The 21,670-nt window shown below is 35.5% G+C and overlaps 1 protein-coding gene across 3 annotated transcripts in view; it reads right to left on the bottom strand.

The window, feature by feature from the left end:
* Nucleotides 1–20,942, bottom strand: part of PDE1A (phosphodiesterase 1A) — a 346,655-nt gene extending 325,713 nt beyond the window's left edge. The window contains exons 1-2 of one of the 3 annotated variants that reach the window (XM_036879374.2): nt 20,849–20,942; nt 20,547–20,657 (exon numbers count right to left, since the gene is read on the bottom strand). In XM_036879374.2, the coding sequence (XP_036735269.2) occupies nt 20,547–20,647 (101 nt within the window). In that variant the 5' untranslated portion in view covers nt 20,648–20,657; nt 20,849–20,942. Of the gene's footprint in view, nt 1–20,546; nt 20,791–20,848 lie in introns of those variants that run through there. The other 2 variants (XM_036879377.2, XM_036879378.2) reach the window with 2 other exon arrangements.
* Nucleotides 20,943–21,670: the final 728 nt, after the last annotated feature.

Here is a 21,670-nt window from a genome sequence, read left to right as displayed (position 1 = left end):
TTTGCTAATGTTTTAAAATCAAAGGACTTTACATAAAAATTTGGATTTTGGCTTTTCTCTAAAAGTCAAAACCAGCCACTATGTGCTAATATTCCAACAAAGAAAAAGAAGCTAAGCTAAGTGGCTACTGTTCCAGGAGGCAACAGCTGCTACACTTCCAACCAAACCCACTTTGCTCAGTTAGGGCCTCTGCTGGAAATTGAGTTTGAGACACTTGTCCCACCCCTCAACCCATCCAAATCCTAACTTCACCAAGGTTCATCTCAAATCTCCTCAAGAAGCAACCTAATATAAAAGAAAAAAATAATATTTAAACCCCATTCCATAGTCCAATGTCAGCATAATGTATAATCCCCCAGAAAGACAAAGTGAATGGGAAAGACAACAAGACATAGGAGAATCAACTCATTTTGGGGAGAGTTTGAAAATAGATAGAGGACTAGAAACCTTAGTGAATGATACTAGCTAGAAGTAAAAGTTTCACCTTGAAGAATCATGAAAAAATGCAGGAATTGTAGGACTGGGTGTTGCAGAAGTCAGGGAATCACAGTGGGGCTAAAAGTAGGGTTTCATTTGAAAGTCTTGATGAAAAAAAGGTAGACCTTCATTTTCTTCCTCAGTACCTAGCAGCTACTACTGCCACATCACTATGGAAAATGGGATGTTTTTATTTTCTGGTGAAATTAAGCCACAGACGCGAGAGATGAACTACTGTATTTTAGAAAGGAAGCTCATTAAAAACTACATAATGAACAGAATGACCCCAAATTCTTTCTTCAATTCCAGAATGCGGCCAACAGGTTTTAACATCCTAGACTAGAGATTAGATTATTTTCTGATTTAGAAAATAAACAGCTCTGGAGAAAAGACACTTGGATACTGGCATTTTGTAATCATCTATTAAGATGACCGAGTACCTAACTGTGAGCACCCAATTGTGAAGCCCCAAGTCAACAAACACTATCCATGCATATTAAACATCAATCGGCTTTCAGTATCTTTCTTTTAAACATGAGCAGACAGCCACTTTGAGGAAAGCCTTTAACATGAAAGACAAACTGATACAAACACACAGAAACAGAAACTCAATAGAAAGAGTCTATTCAAATAGAAAAAAAATTGTTAATTAACAAAAATGAACTTCAGAGCTATTAGCGTTACATGCATAACAGAAAATGGGAGTGCTACAAATGAAAATCAACGGAAATAAGAAAGAGGTCAAGTCTTAAAAGGTATTGAATGGATTGAGAGATAAATGTTAAAGTTTTTTACTTGTTTTAAATTGGCAAAAATGGGCAAGAGGAGGGGAAAGATAAGAAAATTTGAGGCTTACTCCAGAAGAAGCAACATAAAAGTCCCAGAAAGAATGAAGAGAATTATCAAATTAACAAATGGAGAAATTTTCCCAAAACTGAAGGGATGCATTTTCAGATTGAAAGGACCAACCAACTTCCCATTATAAAATTCTCACACCAATGTTATTATGAAATTTCAGAAGAAAACAAAATCAGTAGAAATTCCTGGATCACGGAGGTTGGGAAGGACACCACATAAAAAGATCAGAGCCAAATGCATCAAACTTCTTGGCAGCAATACTGAAAGCTAAAAGACAAGGAAGCAATATTTTCAAAATCCTGAAAAAAATCATTTCAACTTACTATTTCAGAGCCAACCAAGCTATATCAAAATATTTAAAAATTTTTTCATATATGACTGTACTTCAGAAGACATTTCCCAAGTGCCCTATTTCAGGAAACTACTAGAGAAGCCCACTCCCTAAGTAAGAGTAAACACAGAAAGAATGGGATCCAGGAAACAACAGATCCAACCCATGTGGGTGTTGGAAGGATTTCCCAGAATGAAAGCAAAGGGTGATCCCAGGAGAGAGTTGTACTCCAGGCGTGGAGAGCCCCAGATGGAGCTGGAGATCAAAAGCTCAAAGAACGGTGTTTCCAAGGAAAAGAGTGAGACAGAGAAAACACATGATGTGCTTAGAAATGTGGAAAATATACTGAAAGTTGTTTTACAATTCTTTTTGTGAATTTGGAAAGACTTAATGATAGGTATGTATTATTCAAAGCCACCAAATAACAACTAAAATGAGATATTTATTAATTCCAGGAAAAACAAAGGGAATATACTCTATAGGAAACATATTTACATTTCATTTATTGGTTCAGAAGTAAAGGCAATTTGGTCATAATACCATAAACACCAAATACTGATTCTTTGGAATGGTACTAGAACTACACTGGGAAGATGGGAAGGTAAGTCAGGATGGGAGTGGTTAGAGCTCCGTCTTAGAGTGCTAAATTTTCGTGCAGTGCTATATGAAGTCAGTAACTGCTTAAAATAGATAAGTCAAGAAACAATTACATAAAATTATAACTTTACAACAAGGATGATTTATAGGAAGAAAGAATTAAAAGATGAAAGTTAATGTCTCAGGAGGCAGACCTGGGTAATACTAAGGGGTGGGGAATAAAACTCCTGTTTTCATTGTCTTATGGTATTATTTTATTACTTTAATAAAAGACATAAGTTTTGAAAGTGAAAGTACAATGTGCATGATTAGTAACAAGGAAGCCAATTATATTTCTTTAAAGACCCAGTCAAAGCATATGACTGGCAGTTTCAGATATTCGAACACAGCTTTGATGGCAGAATAAATAGGAGTCATGCAGTCTCAGATTATATTCAGGCTATTCTCAAAGGGAGAGAAATTAGGAGAGCAGATCTTTAGGAGTTGAGAAGGAAATCCAATTTACCAGCCACAAAAATTCACAGCACCTCCTATGGGGTCATACCACCATCCAAGGATGCAAAATTATTTGAGAGTAAGCAACCTGGTACTAAACTTCAAACATGATCAGACCTGCAATGCCAAATAGGAAATTCAGCAAACCTTTCAGAGGGTAATTTTTAACTATTTGCATAACTTATATATAATTATCCCCAAATTAGCTTATTGCATAAACACAGAAGATTCAATTTCCTGGAAAATGTAGTTGAAAAATCCATCTACACATGACCTTTACATTAAAGTCTTATAATTCTTTAATATCATGACCTACCAAATTCTATATCTAATGACACTGCAAAAAAATTCAAAAGAAACACTGACTTTCACTTCTTTCTATACCTGATCAGCGCAATATTACATACATAGTGACTGAATGGCAGTTGTGATTATACCAAATTAATTAAATATCATTATTTCGTATGAATGTGTGTGTGACTGTTTTATTATGAAATTCAACCATAGCAAATTTCACTTATGGTACTAAAATCATCAAAAAGAAGGAACAATTGATTGCTTGCTTAGCATGTTCAGACTTACAAAATGGTTTAGCTCGAAAGAGGAAACTTAAAGTATGAATTATTTAGTTGAACTAAAGTTACTATTAACGTAAAAGGAGGAAAAACAACCCTTACATAGTGAAACAATTTCCATATCCTTGGAGTCAAAATCATATTTGCTGCAGTCCTTCATCAAATGCTTGGTCTGCTGCTATAGATTTCAATCTATACATTGAAATTTGCCATCAACATTATAAACAGTAAAATTTCGGTCACCGAAGAAAGGTGAAGAGAAAGCCCTATTATGTGTTCTCATGACATTGTGGAAAGTTCAAGTGCAAAAGGGAACTGAATTTCCTTAACCAAACACAGTTTCATTAATTTCTGGAGCCAATTTTTATTGTTGTACATGCAATATTTAAAAGCTGTTGTCAAGGAAAAGCAACCTAAAATTAGATCTGCCAGCTTTGTTTTCTTTGCAGGAATGGCCACACTAACAGCCTCTTCTGTTTTGAAGAGAAGCCTAGTAATGAAATGTAAAGGAGCTTATAAGGGGCTTCTATAAGAGAAGAAGAAAATAACCTACTATATATTGATTTCACAAATTGTATTTCTTATATAAGCTTTTCTATGCAAAGCTGTGTTTATTTATTGGTGTCTTTAAGAACAAAAGGTCACTGATCTTAGCTAGAATTCCATTCCAGAAATTCATTTTCCCCTTCTCTACCTACATCTGTTGACCTCGCCCATCATTAACTATATTCTCATCTTTTAACCTTAAAGCTCTCAACCCATTTCCTCTTATTCATCCATCACACATTTTCTGTGAAAATGTGAACTCTGTAAACCCAGTTCTGCGTATGCACTGAGCCTACGTGGAAGCAGCTGAACTGCATGTGGCAGGAAAAAGGGCACACAGGACGTTTAGACTCTGCTCTCAGTCTAAATACATGACCGCAAGGGGACGCTCAGCATTGCCTGCCGATTCCACTGCATTTCCTTAGTCACACTCCTCTCTGAGGTGACTGTGTCACACCTTCTCCTCAAATCTTACTCCCTCTCTCCCTTCCTCACTCTCTGCAAATAGCCTCTTACTTCATTTCACTAAGAAAATAAAAGTAACCACAGGGACCATCACCAACTTTTCACCTACCTACCTGCAAATGTTCCTAAACATTCAGCTTCCCTCCTGTTATCATGGATGAGCCACCTCTGCTCCTAGATCCAATCTCTTCACTTAAGCGGTCCTTACCTGTCACCTATTCAAGGACCAGAAATCTTCCTCTCTCTTTCTCTCTGCATTGATTTTTCACTCCCTACACAATTATTACTATCAGAGTTCTCTAATAGCTCCTACACTTAACAAACCTTTACCCCCACCCTCTCTAGCCATCACCCTATGTCTGTGATCTGCTGTACAGAAAAAATTTTAAAGGGTTTGCTGTAGACACTGCCCCCACTTCTCCTTCACCCCTGCTCCTCTCTTCTACCTACACCTATGAGGATTTTTGTCTCAACACTTTATTGTGTTTTGCCAAGATTGCCAAAGACCTCCACAATGCAAAAACCAATGGTCTTTTTGCACAGCCCGTGCACATGACCTCTCAGGAACATCTGACACTTGACATTTGACATTCTTGAAAAGCAGTCTTCCCTTGACTTCCAAAATGCCACAGCACACTGGCCACTCCTCGGTCACCTTTACTATCTTCTTTCCCATATCACTAAGTGTTGGAGTGCCTGAGAACTCAGCCCTTGATTCTCTTTTCATTTATACCAATTTTAACTCCCTAGATGATCTCATCTAGTAACATAATCTAAAATACATCATATATTCATAACTCCAAAATTTATATCTTCAGCTTTGACCCCTCATCTGACCAGCTGTCTATTTATTTATAAAGCCACTTGAATGTCTAATAAACATCTCAAAATTCATGAACCCAAAATAGCTTTTTATTTTCACTACCATCTTTCCCATTTCAGGAAATGGGACAGGTTAATAATCTCTTAACCACAACTACGAAAAGCTAAATTCTAAACACCAGACACTTCCACTTGACAGCAAAACCCAACCTGAATCAATAGAGGTCATTCATTGTCCTTTTTTCAGTCAATACTTACAAGTTTTGTTGCAGAAATATTCACTGCGGGCTACCCAGACTGTACTGAGAATATTTAGCAATATATTTTTATGTTATTATTTTTTGAATATTATCACCTTTCCTAAAATACAAAAAGTTAAAAATTCAGGTCACATTTGAACCCAAGGGTTTCAGATAAGCAACTGTAGATCACACACACACAAAATAAAACAGGCATTATGCCTCATTCTCTTCAGTCTTACACACCCACATCCAATTCATCAGTGAGTCCTATCAGCTCTGATTTCAAATATCCTAAATCTGAATATTTGCCATCTTTGTAAGTAACCAATGTTGCCAAATCTACCAAATCTTTACGTAACTGCCATAGTCTCCAAATCCATCACTGTATTCCCAGTCTTGTCTTTCCCTTTTCCCCCTCCTCAGTGTTAGCATCCATAAAATGACCAGACATGTTATTATCTTTTATTTTTTCAGTTTAAGGTATATAACATTTGCATATTATAAAATAATTACCACCATAGTATTAGCTACCTCCTCCATCCCATCACATACTTACTATTTCTATCACAGTATGTGGTAATGTAATCACATTTTGATACAGTATTTTAATCACCATGCTGTACATTAGATCCCCAAATTTGTTAATCTTATTATTAGAAGCTTATACTCCAACCAATATCTCTTCATTAACCCCACCGCACAATCCCTGGTAACTACCATCCTACTCTGTTCAGAAATGTCTTCTTAAAACCTAAATCAGACACTCCGCCCACTGTTCCAAAGCTCCAAAAGCTTCCCACCAGGCTGGGAATAAAATCCTAATTTCTTATCATGGCCCTGTTGAGTCGTAGATGATCTGCCTTCTGCCTTTCTCTCCACACACAATTCTTACACTCCTTCCCTAACCTACTGTGCTCCAGCCCTCCTGATAAAATCTGCCACATGACCTTGCCTCAGGGGTTGTGACCTTCCCTTTCCTCTGTCTAGGATGTCATTATTTCCAGCCTTGGCATAACTCACTCCTCACTTCTTTAAGGTCCCTCTCCACCAGTCACTATCACAGAAAGCCTTTGCCTTCAGAAAGCTCTTCTAAAATAGCCACTTCTGAGCCTCCCAGGCACTTGGTCACCTTACCCTGCTTGCTTTTCTTAAAATTACATTGTATAGTTGTTTGCTTGTTTATCTTTCATCCTCACCATCAAAATGTAACTCCATGAAGAGGGATTGTGACTGTACTTTTTGCCATTGTACTCCTGGGACCTAGAAGAGTGCTGGAGCTCTCAATGTGTCTAGTGATGAATATTCATCAGATAAACAAAGTAAACTGTATTGACTTTTAAGTCAACTGAATTGGATTAATTAAACAATATTAGTCCTACTTTCCAAAATACCTCAGTATTTTTATAAGTGTCAGTACAGTCTTGATAAACTTAAGATACACTCTATTTCCAAATGACTCTCATTCTTAAAACAGTTCTAATCAGTGACTAAGATTATCATGGTTTGACTCACACTGTGCAAATTAGTGTTTACTTTTGTATCCATAAAACATATATTTAAGAAAACAATGTGCATTTATCAAAGTGAGTATATTTTTTTAAATTCCCTGTTTCTGAACCTAAACACTTCCTCTTTCTAGGGGACCTAAGATTACTTGGCAACATCTCATTTCTTGTTTTTCAGGTACTATAGCTATGGGTACATAACCAACTTGTCGAATAACAGATGTGAACTTTATGCTAATTTATTTAGTATAGAGTTATAAATCAACATAAGGAACATAAGAATAAAGGTAAGCATGAAATAATTCTTAGTATTGCATTTGATCATTTTTTATTTAGAAAACTAAAACAATTTGTGGTAAGGAATCAAAAAATTTGTTACAATGCTCTATGAAAAATAGAGGGAAAATATATAAAATAAAGTTATTTGCAGACTGATACAAGGAATATTTTAATCCTTTAAGCTATATATTAATGTTTTGGTTGTGAATTTCATTTTGGAGCATTCTCAGTCATTAAGCATATGTGATCTCTCCTTAATCCATGACTCTCCATCTCTTAGAGGCATCTTTTGATACACATTTTACAGATATTTATCACTAACTGAAATATGATTCACATGACAGATGACATGATGACAAAATACTAAGCCAGATGACAAAAATACTAAGTGATAGTCTGAAAATGATGACTAAAGTCAAGCCTCATCACACACCTTGGATTTGAATGTCTGTTAAAAATAAAACTGAAGAACTGTTAAAATTGCTCCACTGTGAAATTTCAAGACTACAGTTGACCTTTGAACAACATGGGGGTCCATTTATTTTAAAAAATGCAGATTTTTTTCAATAAACACATTGGAAAAATTTTTGGAGATTTGTGACAATTTGAAAAAACATTTTGTTTTCTCTAGCTTACTTTATTGTAAGAATACAGTATATAATACATATAACATAAAAAATATGTGTTAACTGACTGTTCATGTTATCAGTAAGGCTTCTGGTCAACAGTAGGCTATTAATAGTTCAGTTTTTGTGGAGTCAAAAGTTATATGCAGATTTTCAACTGTGTGGGGGTCAGTGGCCCTAACCTCTGCATTGTTAAGGGTCAACCTTACCTTGCTTTGTAAGTTTCTCTTTAAGGAGCTGGGCAGAGAAGATCAGTAGTCTTCAACTCTATAGTGGACCTCAGTAACTGCCACCTGGATGCTAAAGTATTTACCCTGATGGCCTCCAAGTTTGATCAATTTATCTCCTTCTGTCTGATTCATTACAGTTTGAAAACTTCAGCAGGCAATTAACTCTCACAGAATACAATTAACTCACCAAAAATTCCCTGGGCTACAAGGTCACATGAGGCCAGAACATTTGCTAATTGCTGAAAAATATTCTCAACATGATCTTAACGATTCAACTACATAATGGAAGAGAAATTTGAGTTTTCCTGTGATATGAGAGGTACAGAATTTAGGAAATTACAATCTTGGAGCAGTAACTCAGTAAATGTTTCAGTCTCCTCTGCCTCCTACCCATCAAACAGTTAACTTGGGTCACCTTTTATCTCAGTCTCATATTTGGCAGAGGAATGGGCAAAACACACACACTATCTTACATGTCGTTGTGCCACAAAAGTAATTTACATTAACAGCTGCCATTTGTAGATGCTTATTTTGTGCCAGATACAGGGCCTGGACAATTTAATTGGATTATTTTTATCCCTCACAACAATCCACTGAGATTCCAAGTTCCACATTATAAGGTTTGTCTTTTGCTTTTGTTTTTATTTTTGTCCATGATATAGTCACATTCCCAATAATCTCAGGTTATTGAAATTATATAGATTATACAGATTAAACTGGTGGGGTTCTAATACCACATTCTCTTCCTTTCTCCAGAAGCAGTTTAAATATCCTCCATAAAACTGTCTTGATCTTCCTGCCTGAATTAATGTTGTCACTGAACTACAGCTTTAGTAGCTATACCATTTAAATGTAAAGTTGCTGCATATTGCCTGATTACTGTTTTTGTTTTATACTGAAACACTTTAAAATTCTTACTTAAAGCCATGTGCAATGCTTGATGCTGAGGATACACAATAAGCAGATGGGTTCTACCTCCCCTCTTGTTACCTCAAGGGGAGGAAGGATTACCTAAAAGGCAGATAACAGTAACAATTATACATGAAGTGCAGTTAGTGTACCTAGAAGGGTTGCTTAACCTAGACTCAGATAATCTCGAGTGTTTTTTCTGTGATTTTAGTGATATTCTGATTAGGTTCCAACTTTCTCACCTGGTCTTTAAGAAATTCAGCTTTAACATGGTTACAGGCTCCCAAAGATACTTCTTCACAAGCCTATACCTCCTTTTCTCACTCAATTTAAATTCAAAAACTTTTCTCCATGGATCCCTGTTTCTTGTTTTTTGACAGAATATTTTGCCAAATGGTTTTCTTCTCACCAGTAAGACTTGTGCTTTACAGAAGTTACAGACTTCTGTTTTACAGAATTTAAAACTGTTACTTTGCTTTCAAAACTGGAGAAGTCAACTAAAATTTCATTTTAATTCACAGAAAAATTGGTAGAGATTAGTAACAGCAAAATTAATAGTATGTGTTAGTTTTGGGTAGACAACTATTTTATATAAACACTAAATTATGAAGACAAAGCAATATATAGCTTCAAAAATAAATGTAAAGGGTATTTCTTTTATATTATAAAACCAATTGCTTAAAGAACAAAGAGAGAGGGGAGAAAAAAAGAACTTGATCAGATTGCTTTCTTATCAGCTCTACCTACATGTTAAGTAAAGATAAGTGTTGAAAGAAAACAAAAGTGAAGAATGAAAAAAGGGAAAATTATACAAAATTGAAAATTAAGTTGATGAAGAAAAATGTATGTGTCAGTTATGCATTATCTGCTCACAGGTAGAGTAACCACATAAGCAACCATTTCACAGATGCAATTTTCTCAGATGAACTCCCTAAAAACTCTCTACTCCTAACCAATGTAGCTCAGTGATACATACCCCAAAATCAGCTCTTGGCTGCTATATTATTCTTATACTATGTATCTGGGTTCCACAATTTATTCCCCCTACTACTATGATTCCCTCCCTCTCCTTTTTTTCCTACCATTTACTAGCAATCAAAAGTTAGCAAATGATTCAGAGTTTATGAGTGTAAAAATTGAGTTCATTCTTTTCTTACCCTCTCCTACATGTGGAAAGATAATCTTACATTGAAGTGATTCAGATAATAGAAGAAATATGTAGGTGAGGAGGAACATGTTGCAAATCACTTTCTGGTTGCAAAGAAGAGACCTAGAAGATGGGGAACTGGGCCTTACCATGCCCTACATGACCTGTTGTCAGGGCAACAGAATGCGTGGGGAGCCCCAGCCTTCCCAGTGCCTGTTGCCAGGGTAACAGGATAAGAACCATCTTCTCTTATGCAACTATGCAATTTCCTTGCCTTATTCTATGTTTCACTTCTATGTAGTGGGAAATTATTATATTTGCTCACTGAAGCCAAAATACAACACAACTTCAATATGCAGGTAACTGAGGGAGGATATACTGGAAAAAATATTGCCAGTGAGTACATGCCACTGAAATTGTTGCTTGCAGAAATAATATGGAGAAGAATTTTATTGGAGTGACTTGTTGAAAATAGGGACCTCAATTTTTATTTTTATAAATTCTGAAATATATAACTTTTGATGGGGTAAAGAAATAAATGATAGATGACGATAAGAGGTTGAGAAGCAGAGTGATCTTAGGAAAAAAAAAAACTGTAAGCCAAACAATTATATGAAAAATTTAGGGGCTAAGATATTGATTTAGGGTGCATAACAGTTGGCTTTTTTTCTGTGCAACAAACCTTCTTGCAACCTAATAGCCAGAAACAAAAAACATTTATTATTTCCTCATGATTTTATGGAAGTTAGGTGGTCTGGTAGGTCTAAAGGGGCCTCAGCTAGAATAGTTTATAATCTGTTCCACATTCTCATCCTCCAGGAGGCTTGACCAGGCTTCTTCTCATACTGGTAGAAAGTCCCAAGAGCAGCAAGACCCTTTCTAACCTTTGCTTGTGTCACATTTGCCAGCATTCCATTGGCCAAAGCAAGTTGCTTGTTGGAACTTGAGGTCAGTATGGGAGGGGCTATCCAAGAGTGGATGCAGGAAATCATGAATAAATTAGGCCATACTGTAACAGTAAACAGCATGGAAACATTTCTGGAAGATAGAAGCTTTTTTTGGAAAACTTGAAATATTAAAGCAGAGATTTGCTGGAAGATGAAATATCAACAGGGTCACACATATAAAAACACTTTCTCTTATTGGAACCAGAAGGAGGTACTGGAGATTTTAGGAGTTTTTAAAGTTAGAAAGCAGCACTTTAATCCATGTAAAAACCATTTCCAAAAGCAGTCTAAGAAAAGATGAGGAAAATACTGTGTGCGTTTATGTAGTTTCTGTTCTTTGTGGGAAATAAAGCAGAATAAACTCCCACTTAGGTGATTTTTCTAAAACAAAAAGAGAAAAAATGGCTCACTTTACTTCAGAAAAATAGCTTATTATATACTTAAAATCCTTTATAATGTGAAGAGGCATTAGGGCAAGAATAAAACACCTAGTCTTAATCATTAGAACTTCTGGCTTTATTCTTACCAGTAAACAAAACTCTTCAGGAACAGACACCCAGACATTTCTATTGTGCAGGGTTTTCTTTTTCTGTTGTTTGGGATATCAGAGACCAAATGCATTAGAATTTTGTAAGGGTCCAACCCCTGAAACAGTAAAAGGGTTCAGGAAAAGTCAAATGACCTTAAAAATGCTTGCTAAGATCATTGTTTAAATAAATTAACTAAAGGGATAATGGTAGTACATGTCTAGAGAAGAAGCAAAATAGAACTGGGGAGATTCTGACATCTAAAGCACATTCCAAGTGATAATTCCCCTTTGTGTTACAGAAGTAGGCGAACAGATGGCAGGACTGTGAAAAAATCAAAACAAGAGAATGGTTTTTAACTCCTGAAATGTTAGGTTTTTTAGTGAGTCTTGAGTGTTAAATCAAATTATCTAAGTCATATTAAATGAAATAGGTGTGAGCCTAGGAACCTGGCCTTCACTTCTCTAATTGGGAAACATTGGTGAAATCATTTAATGTCTTTGAGGCTCATATCCTCATAAGAAAAACTGGGAATAATTGTGCTGAACCATATAGATCAAAAGAAAAATCTTTTAAGAAATTATAAATACAAAAGAATTATAAAATATGATTATTATTATGATGATTCAATTATGAGGCAATTTAAAATAGTTTAAGCTAGTCAAAAATATGATTGATGCTCAAGTTGTTTCCTTCTCTTGCTCCAAATGCAGTTTATTTTGAACCAAGTATTAGAAAGTCCAGTTTTAAATCGACCAGAGTCAGTATATTGCTATTTTTCTAATAAGAAGTCTATTTTTATTTTCTTCTAAGTTTTAAGGACCTGATTCATCCTCCACATTTTGTATGGGTCCTCCACATGTGATCATCCAAATTTATGCAGAGTTTAATTAAGGTTGACTTGTGTTTTCTTGCCCTCTAGATGCTGTACTTTAAGATTTTACTTTTTCATGATTTACTATAAACTTACTTGAATAGCTATAAATATCAAAATTTTGCCTACCAGAAATTATCTGCATTGAGCATTTTCTGGGCCTATTTAATACAAATTTATGTTCTTAAGTGTTTTGTAAAATGTAATCTCTTTAAACAACTTCAAGAAAGTATAGCTTAAAGGAGAAACAGGGGGACATATTGTTTCATTAATATGTGTCTTATAACCTATTATCATTTTTTTGTCCTTCTTTAGTAATAAATAATTACTCATGTCTAATATTGCTCAGACCAGATAAGAATACTGATTCTCCTGAGCTTTCAACACTATCATCTGTTTAACGATGTTAATGAACAGTTCCTTTCATATCCAAAAGGCTTACGACAGTCCTTTCAGATGGGAATCAGACATGCTCAAACATTTACATTTGATTAGCAGATTGAAATATACTAGAATAAAGGATAAAATCTAATAACATAATGATAATTTGGTATTTTCTAACAAATCAGCAAAAGGAAGGACTATGGGACATGACAGTAATTACTTGAAAGTCAACTCCGTTGCGAACCAGACACAGACAGGGATGAGGAAAGACCTTCAAACCAGGGCAACTCAGGAAGTCAGACTAGCCCTGGTCGCACGATGATGGAGACTTAAAATGCGTTCTAAGGCCACCACGAGAAGCTGAACTAAAAATGCTAAATCCATCAAGCCAATTCTTCCATCAGTGAAACTCACAAGGCCCTCCTCCTCTTCCTCAGCTTTCTCTCTTCACACAACCCTTTCTCCTGCCCCAGGGAAACGTAAATCCTTGGGTACAACTGTTCTGGAGAAGAGAAACGTGAGGATCTTGGTGATCCACTGAGCTAAGAGAAAATCTTTTCTCATCTTGACAACCTTACTCTGTCAGCTGATTCTGATAAGATTACTTAAAAAAAAATAGAATTCTGCTTTTGCCTATATTAGTAATAATAATTAAGAATATTAATGATAACAGCATCAAAAACTCAAGTTGGAAAAGATCTTATAGCCGTTAAATAGCCAAGTTGTAATATACACAGACTGGGTAAAATTATGGGAATAGGAATAATTACAATGCTTTAGGAGTTTACTGTATGCCAGGTGCTGTATTTCTTATATACATTTTTTTTTTCATTTGAAATTTTATCTTGATTTGGAATATATTCAGATTCCTAATGCTTCCTTCTAAGCTGAAAGACCTTCCACTGGCACAGCTCCCAGGCCTCTCTCTGCCACTTTTCACAGCCTTTCATAGAAGAGCAGCAGCAACAACATTTGGTTGGTGAATTGTAGAGAGGATTTAGACCTGGGCATGCACGCTGTTTTTTTCAGAAGGTGGGGAAAGGATTTTCTGCTTGTAGAAAGCATGATCTCATCGGTTACTGGCCATGAGGTAAGTTTAGGAGAGGAGTTCTTGTCCTCTGCTGGGAGGTCTGCAGTTCTAAATCAGTCATCTGGCTTATTTTGCTACACAACAGAAACGCACCCTCCAATTCAAGTTTGGTTGGCATTAAAACTGACATTTTGATCTCCATCAGCTGGACTCCTAAATCTATCCATCACTTAATCCTGAACTTGAATTAGAAGTGCCATTCATTAGGCCCTCCCTCATCCCAAGATCTTACGAGGTCCCTATCAATTTTTGTCTGTGTCTCAGCTGAAAATTCACCTTCTAAGATAAATCATTCCCGACTATCTAAAATACCTTCCTCTTGATCACATCACCTGGTACATTTTCTTCAGGTCACTTTTTACTCCATATTAACTTGTTTTTCCCAATTCACTTTTGTGTTGTTTGTTGCCTCCACTGGAATATAAACTCCAGTGCCTAAAATAGTGCCTGACATGGTACACAATCAGTGAGCATTTATTGAATGAGTGAATGAATAATGAATAAAATAACTGGACTTTACAAACAAGGGCAATAACATTTGGAAAAGTTAATAGATGTTCCATAATCACTCAGCTAAAGGACAGATGGTGTTAGAAAATACCTGATTCCAGAGTTCAACTTCTTAATCTCTAAGGTATTTTACCTCAACAATGAATGTCTATTCTATAAACCAAAACATAATGTTATGTAAGGACTGAGATTTATATTAAGATTATATACTGGAATAGATTGTGTAAAGTGTTTTTTTCCAAATTAGTTTTATGACTAAAAACCATATTTTTTTCATTCATTTGCCATCAAAACCATCACATACTCAACATTATGAAAACGGAGACTGAGAGTTATCAACAATTTCCAAGAAAGATAATGTAAACATTCTTCTTTGACATTTGAAATGAATCTACTATTGAAAGATTTCAATATCAGATCTTGGTAAGAAAATTGGTGGTCTGGAGATGGAAGTCAAGGTTAGATGGAAGACAGTAAATTATTTAATGGATAAGTATATCTACTCCAATTAGCCATAGGGTGACCTAGGCTGGCCCCATCTCTAGGCATTGTGTGTGTGTGTGTGTGTGTGTGTGTGTGTGTGTGTGTGTGTGTGAGAGAGAGAGAGAGAGAGAGAGAGAGTGTTTTGGGAGAGTATGGGAATATAGGAATGGTCATGTTGATTAAGCACTCTGTTATTCTGTTATAGGAAACATACATTAGTTTTTTATTGCTGGTGGAACAAATTTACCACAAACTTAGTAGCTAGAAACAACACAAATGTATCATTACCTTCAGTTCTGTGAGTCAAAAGTTTGATGCAAGTTTCATTGAGCTAAAAGCAAGGCATTGGCAGGGCTTCATTCTTTTTGCAGGCTTTAGAAAGAGAATTTGTCTTCTTGCCTTTTCAAGGCTCCTAGAGGTTGCCTACAAACCTTGCTTCATAGCCTGTTTCCTCCATCTTTAACATTGGCAAAAGGAAGTTGAGTCCTTCTCACATCACAGCACTCTGACCTCTTCTGCCCCCTCTTCCACTTTCAAGGACCCTTATTGCATTGGGCCCACTGAGGTAATTCAGGCTAATCTCCACATTTTAAGGTCAGCTGATTAGCCACCTTAACTTCATGGGCTACCTTAGTTCCCCTTTGATATGCAAAATAGCATCTTCATAGGTTCTGGAAATTAGGACATAGATGTGTCTGGTGGGCAATTAGTTTGTCTATCACAAGGTCCATGGACTTAGTTTTAAGAAGCACCATTCTAGAACCTCTTCTGAGGATCTTCTAGGTAACCGTTCTGCAAAAGTCCTGTTTTCTGTTTTCAAAGTAAGACGAATAAGAGCTTTAGAGTTAGGAAGATCTGTGTTTAAATCCAAGTTCCACCAGAACTAGCTGTTTAACCAACTTAGGATACTTACCTCTTGAAATCACTAGAAAAGTAAGTAAGAATTTAAAATGCAGTATATCTGGAAAGGTCTGAAAACTAGTAATTGATAAGCAAACACTATTTCCTCCCAACTTCTCCATCCCTATTCTAACCGTGAAACTATCTCCACTCTAACCTGGCTTTAAACCCTATTTTGACAGCCTGACTGATCTACATTTGTACTTAGAAGCACTATAAGATTCAAATTTTATTCATCCACTCATTCATTTAACAGTATTTATTGCATCATCTCCCATGTGCCAGGTACTGTGCTCGGCTCTGGGGATCCAAAAGCAAACATAATGAACATGGCACTTGCCCTCAGTAGCTTGTGATCAAGTAGGGAAGGTAAATTTTGTAATGAAAAGGGGAGTTCATGCTACTTTTAGCTAAACAGAGGAAACTAACCTGGTACAGAGTATCACAAAGGATTTCCTTTGCAAATGAAATTTACGAAGAAATCTTTGGGCATTTCTTAACAGAGTTCCTATTAGCATTTTTCAAAGGACAATGAGGACAATTCTTCCTGATAAGGGAAAGCCCCAAGCTCTGGAGGATATTTATCATGCCTGCACCCTGTTGTTCACTGAATACAGAAAAACCCTTAGGCACTGCAACAACCAGAAACATCCCTACACATCTCTAAAAGCTTCATGGGAGCAAAAGCGACCCAGACTGAGAGAGGAGAAAGGAGTAGTTCCCTCAGAAAGAGAAAACAAAATGTGCAAAGGTGCTAAACAGCATTTCTTTGGGGCAACCCTGGGCGTAGTTGGGAGGCACCAAGAGGAGGCTCCAAACATGGAGATGGGACAGGGACACCCTGTGAAGAATGCTCAATTTTGAAAGGGAGGCACTTGAAGGTTTTAAAGGAAGCAGGGAAGTAAAAGGATCAAATTTGCTTCTAATCTATTAATGCCGTTTCCTCCTAAAGTGTGAGTTCAGTTTGGGAGTATGGTGCTAGCAACTCCTGTCATTTTACCTTTATTTTTACTCTAAATATGTATTTCTGCTCTATCTTCTTGGTGATGAGAGTTTGGGCTACTTTATCTGAAAACTGTACAACACATTGCCCTCTTCAAAACAGCTCATTAAAATTAGTTATAGAGTTATTGTACAGTTCCTCCTTTCTCCTCACTTTCTGCTTCTCTACATTTTATTCTTCCATTACTGATGATCATATGTAACACCAGTCAAATAGGAAAAAAGAAGAAGAAAAGTTCGACTTAAGTCTTTCAACTCTTACATTCATAATTCTGGGTCTTAATATCTGAACGTCTATCTGGACTAGGAAAAATACAGAGATATGTGTCTAAACATGTAAAATTATCATATACCAAGTTGTTTCTAACCATGAAATTCTCATAGATTGTAGTCCTACATTTTAAAAAAACTTAACAATCAATAAACTTAACAATCTTTGCAAAGACTAATGTTCGAGAAACTCTTTTAGTATGTAGGAGGCAGTAGAAGTCCCAGAGTCACAGGAAACTTCTGAATTTGAAATTTCATCAGGTATGAGACTCTGAAAGAAGTAGGAAGTGTTTTCCAGGTCCTGAACAACTGATAATTTATGGACAAGAATATGATTCTTTTTAAATGTAGTTTATAAAGGACAGGATGACATAGTCACCTGCTAACATGTACACCATCGTAGATAGTGAGTCATAATATAGAATCTAAATTGCCATACTGAGTGACAAATTAGTGGTAAAGAGGAATTAAGAAAACTAAATAAAGAAGTCCTAACTATGAAAAGGAAATTAATAGAATAAAGCACACAAGCCCACACGTCCACATCAGAGTTGGGAAGAAACTGTTATACCTTACACCTTTGTTTCCACAAAGAAATAAGAGATTTCTTAGCAGAGTAAATGGTGTCTTCAATATTTGATGGAGATTTAAAAGGAGCTCAATGAAAGAAATCAATAAAATGGTAGAGAAGAATTGGTATTTTAATTTAGTTACCAATATTTTTGCATGTGTAAAAAATTTTTTTAATTATTTCAATGGACTCAGAAAATGTGTTCTAAAATGCTATGTTATAAGATAATGCCTAAAAAATATTTTCTATAAACATCCACCTATAGTGGTTCACATTTTACATATTTAAGACATACTCAAATAAACCTCATTTTACTTTAACCTTTGTCTGTTTTTATTTAACATCAAAAATCTACACATTGTAAACCTACTAAAAAACAGAATATCCTGTTGAACGAAATCAATGTATTTACAAAGTTAGATACAATAAAAGATCAAAAAATCATTTTTTAAACAAATACCTAAAAGTTTCACTGAGTCTTTTTTACCCAACTATGATAATTATTGCAAAATTTTTTGATAGCTTTCATGAGTAGTATGATTTTCATTGAAAATATTTAAAAGTGGAATTTAGCCCTAGAAATTTTGATGAGCTAAAATTCTGTTAGAGTTAATATTATATTTTAAATAGGCAAGGCAATTTCAGTAATGAAATAAGGACTCCTTCATATCACTGTTATGAATGCAGCTACACAAAGACCATAATTAAACAATTTGGTTGTCATTAGTCACACAGATTTTAGATTTAGAGCTTCCTGTTTTGACAATTCTAAACCTAGAATACTAGAACTGTCTTAAGTCAAAGTACAAGTTAAAATAATAGTAACCATAATGCAAATTCCCTCCTCTCTTTGATGCAAAAGCATTCAACCACTTCAAACAGTTCAGTAGTAATGATTTTTTTTTAATTACTTATCAGTCATTTTTCCCCTAAACGGTCATTCAGTGGCTTTATGTGGAGATAACTCAAAATTTACTTAGTGTGTACATATATTACTAAATTCTATATCAATGTTAAATATCAAGTTATGAAGCTCTACTGTTGAATGACTTTATCACTCTCTCCTACAATAAAATCACAGATTGATCTCTGAGATCAAGTGCGAAAGTAAAAGTCAGATAACTTTGCCCTAAAATGTCAGGTAAACCCAAAGTCACTTTTCAAATTTGTAGACATATGCATAAATTCACTACCATACATCTTCATATATCCAAATGCCAAAAAGAAGAACAAACACAAACAAGCAAATAAAAACATCCTATCTTGCTAAGGGAAGAAAACCTAAAATAGGTTGTATTATGAAACCTAATTTTTCTGGTACAGATGTTCATCTACTCATTAAGTTAGGACACAAGTCATCTGATGACTTCCAATGTTTAATTTTCATCTATGATAACTGATTTTGTAAGCTGTCATTTGCCTCTATAGGATTAACTACTTCCCTAGAGAACCACCTCTACAAAAAAACTGTAATTTCTAAATCTTCAATAGATTATGGGAACATATTTCTCTTAATTCAAACATAATATAAAGATGACTTCCTTTTTAAAAGTTATTCTCTGTTAAGTGTTGTTTGCATTATTCAGGTGCTTTTTTTATACTAGTGCACTGTAATGTCGTGTATTACTTCAAGTGTAAGAAAATACACAGAGAACACTTTAAATATATAAACATCATTTAATACATTCAAATGGAGAAAAGTAAAAGGCGTTTTTACATCTAAGTTCGAAATAATCTTTCTTTTTTAAAAAAAACATAGATATCAAACAGCAACACTGAATTTGCTGACATGTTGCATTTTGTAAAATAGTATATAAGTACAGCATTAGAAATATGAATTCTAGAAAATCTCTATTTTGCATGATATAGAATTTCTCCAGCTATTATCATAGATAAACTAATATGTTTTCACTTGAGATCTGCAAATATGCTAAACAACTGCAATGGCCTGTAAATATTCATATTTCACATTTTTACCCAAATGTTAAGTCTGATTTTTAAATTATAACAAAATTAAAATAAGGCATGTAAATATAGTATCCTGGAACACTAAACAGGAATTACTAGAATACACAGAGGAAAAACTTAAATGTTGTTTAAATAGCAAGGTGAATAGCGTAGCAGTTAAAATTTGGCTCAGGTACTTACATTTCAGGCTTGACGTAAGCACATCTCTTGACCCAACTTACTAAGGTCTATTCTATACTATAAGCTATTCTGTACTCTCAGAAGTGAACTGGTTAATTTAAAGCCAAAACTCCCCAGTAAGTTTTGAATGCAGCTAGTATTTTTACCACTGAAGTATTTTTTCTTAAAGAAATATTATCAAGACATTAAGAATAACCACAATGGAGTACAATTATTTATTAGCATATTGATCCTACTACTGTTTTTTCCAAAATCTAATTACAGAAAATTAAGTACCACTAGTAATGTCTCTATTTACCTGAAGGAAATTTTGTTTCTGCAAGTTCCCTGGCAAGCAGCTTTCTTAGCTACTTTTCTGTTTATCATTCTAAACAACACATACGGAATGTACAAAAGAAGCCATATAGTATAACAGTGAGTGAATTGTTAGGAATTATCTCACTTTACATAAAACATATGGGTGCAAAAAAAACTAACCATCCATCAAGCAAGTTAGCTGACTATCATGCTTTATTTTTTAAAAGAAAATCTTTTAAAACATAAAACATACAGGTGCAATAAAAACTATCCATCCTTCAAGCAAGTTAGCTGAGACTGTCATGCTTTATTTTTTAAAAGAAAATCTTTCTAAAGGAAACAGCAGTCCACAAAGTCAGACAGGATCAACAATTAATCATGTTAATAACTGAACTGGGCAAGGGGATAAAAACACAGAACCGAGCAAAAGCTTACTTACATTCCTTTCAGGCGTTGCCACATTTTTTCAGTGTGTTCTCCTATGAGATACTTAAAAGTGGTGTTTTCCAATTCTTCAATTTCTGTAGCAGTAGACCCCATGATGATACTCCTAGGACAATACAGTTAGTCAGTTTCAGCAACTAGGACAAGCATTCCTCAGCAGCCACTACAAATCTCAAACAGTTATACAGTAGTATCTCTTATCTACCAAAACATTGCAGATTTACAAAGCTGAGGGCAGCCTCTGCCAGAATTGCTAACCCCCCTCAAGCAGACAGCAGTATAAACAGATCCTCTGACCTCACAGGAACAATCCGCACATGTGAGACTACTACTGTACTACTGACCGAATGAGCACTCTAGCTCTCCCCAAGAGCAGATCATCTGTTACTGTGCTGTGCACATCAGAATTGCTACAGTTTACGAGCTCTATTATGCACAAGAGAAACGTGAATGACTTTTGCGCACCAGAAGCTGAATTCCCCCCTACCAACGGAAGGAGGGCAGGATGTAATAAGAAAACAGATGGTAGGAACCAGTGTCAGCAGCAAACCCCTGAGAAAAAGTGCCTTTACAAATGCAAGGTTTTTGTCTCTTAACTGATCTGGAACCATCGGTTAAAAATAAATCATGCTCTAACAATAAATACAACATATATTGATGACAACAATGAGAAAACAGAGAGAGCCATACAGAAGACAGACCACAGAGCTCCACAGGTTGTTATTGCAGTAATATATACAGCAGTGATGCTGTAATTATGCTTATTCACCTTCTCCTAGCAACTCCACACAATAGGTAACTGCCAATTTCACCAGTGGAAAACACAGCAGCTGCACACAGCCTGCCCCGTGAATCCTCTGAGGATTGAAAAAATAAATAAAATGAAACTAGAGGGTACGCTCGTGTGTATGTGTTGAAGGAAAAGGAGTGTGAGGAGGCGGGTAGAAGGAGAAAGGGAGAGATGGAGAGGAGAGAATTGATGCAGGGCTGCTCGTGCTTTTTAGAAGAAAAAATGAGAGAAAGTGGACATAAAAGGAATTAGAACTGAGTCATCTGCCAAGCTCCCACCACATGGCAAGCTTTCTTTGAAACAAACACAGACCTTGGGTATGAGCTCCA

The sequence above is a fragment of the Manis pentadactyla genome, chromosome 6 (genome assembly GCF_030020395.1).
Source record: "Manis pentadactyla isolate mManPen7 chromosome 6, mManPen7.hap1, whole genome shotgun sequence".
NCBI classification, from domain to species: Eukaryota; Metazoa; Chordata; class Mammalia; order Pholidota; family Manidae; genus Manis; species Manis pentadactyla.
The sequence above is the reverse complement of the archived record's forward strand: the minus strand, read 5'-3'. Positions and strand labels throughout refer to the sequence as shown.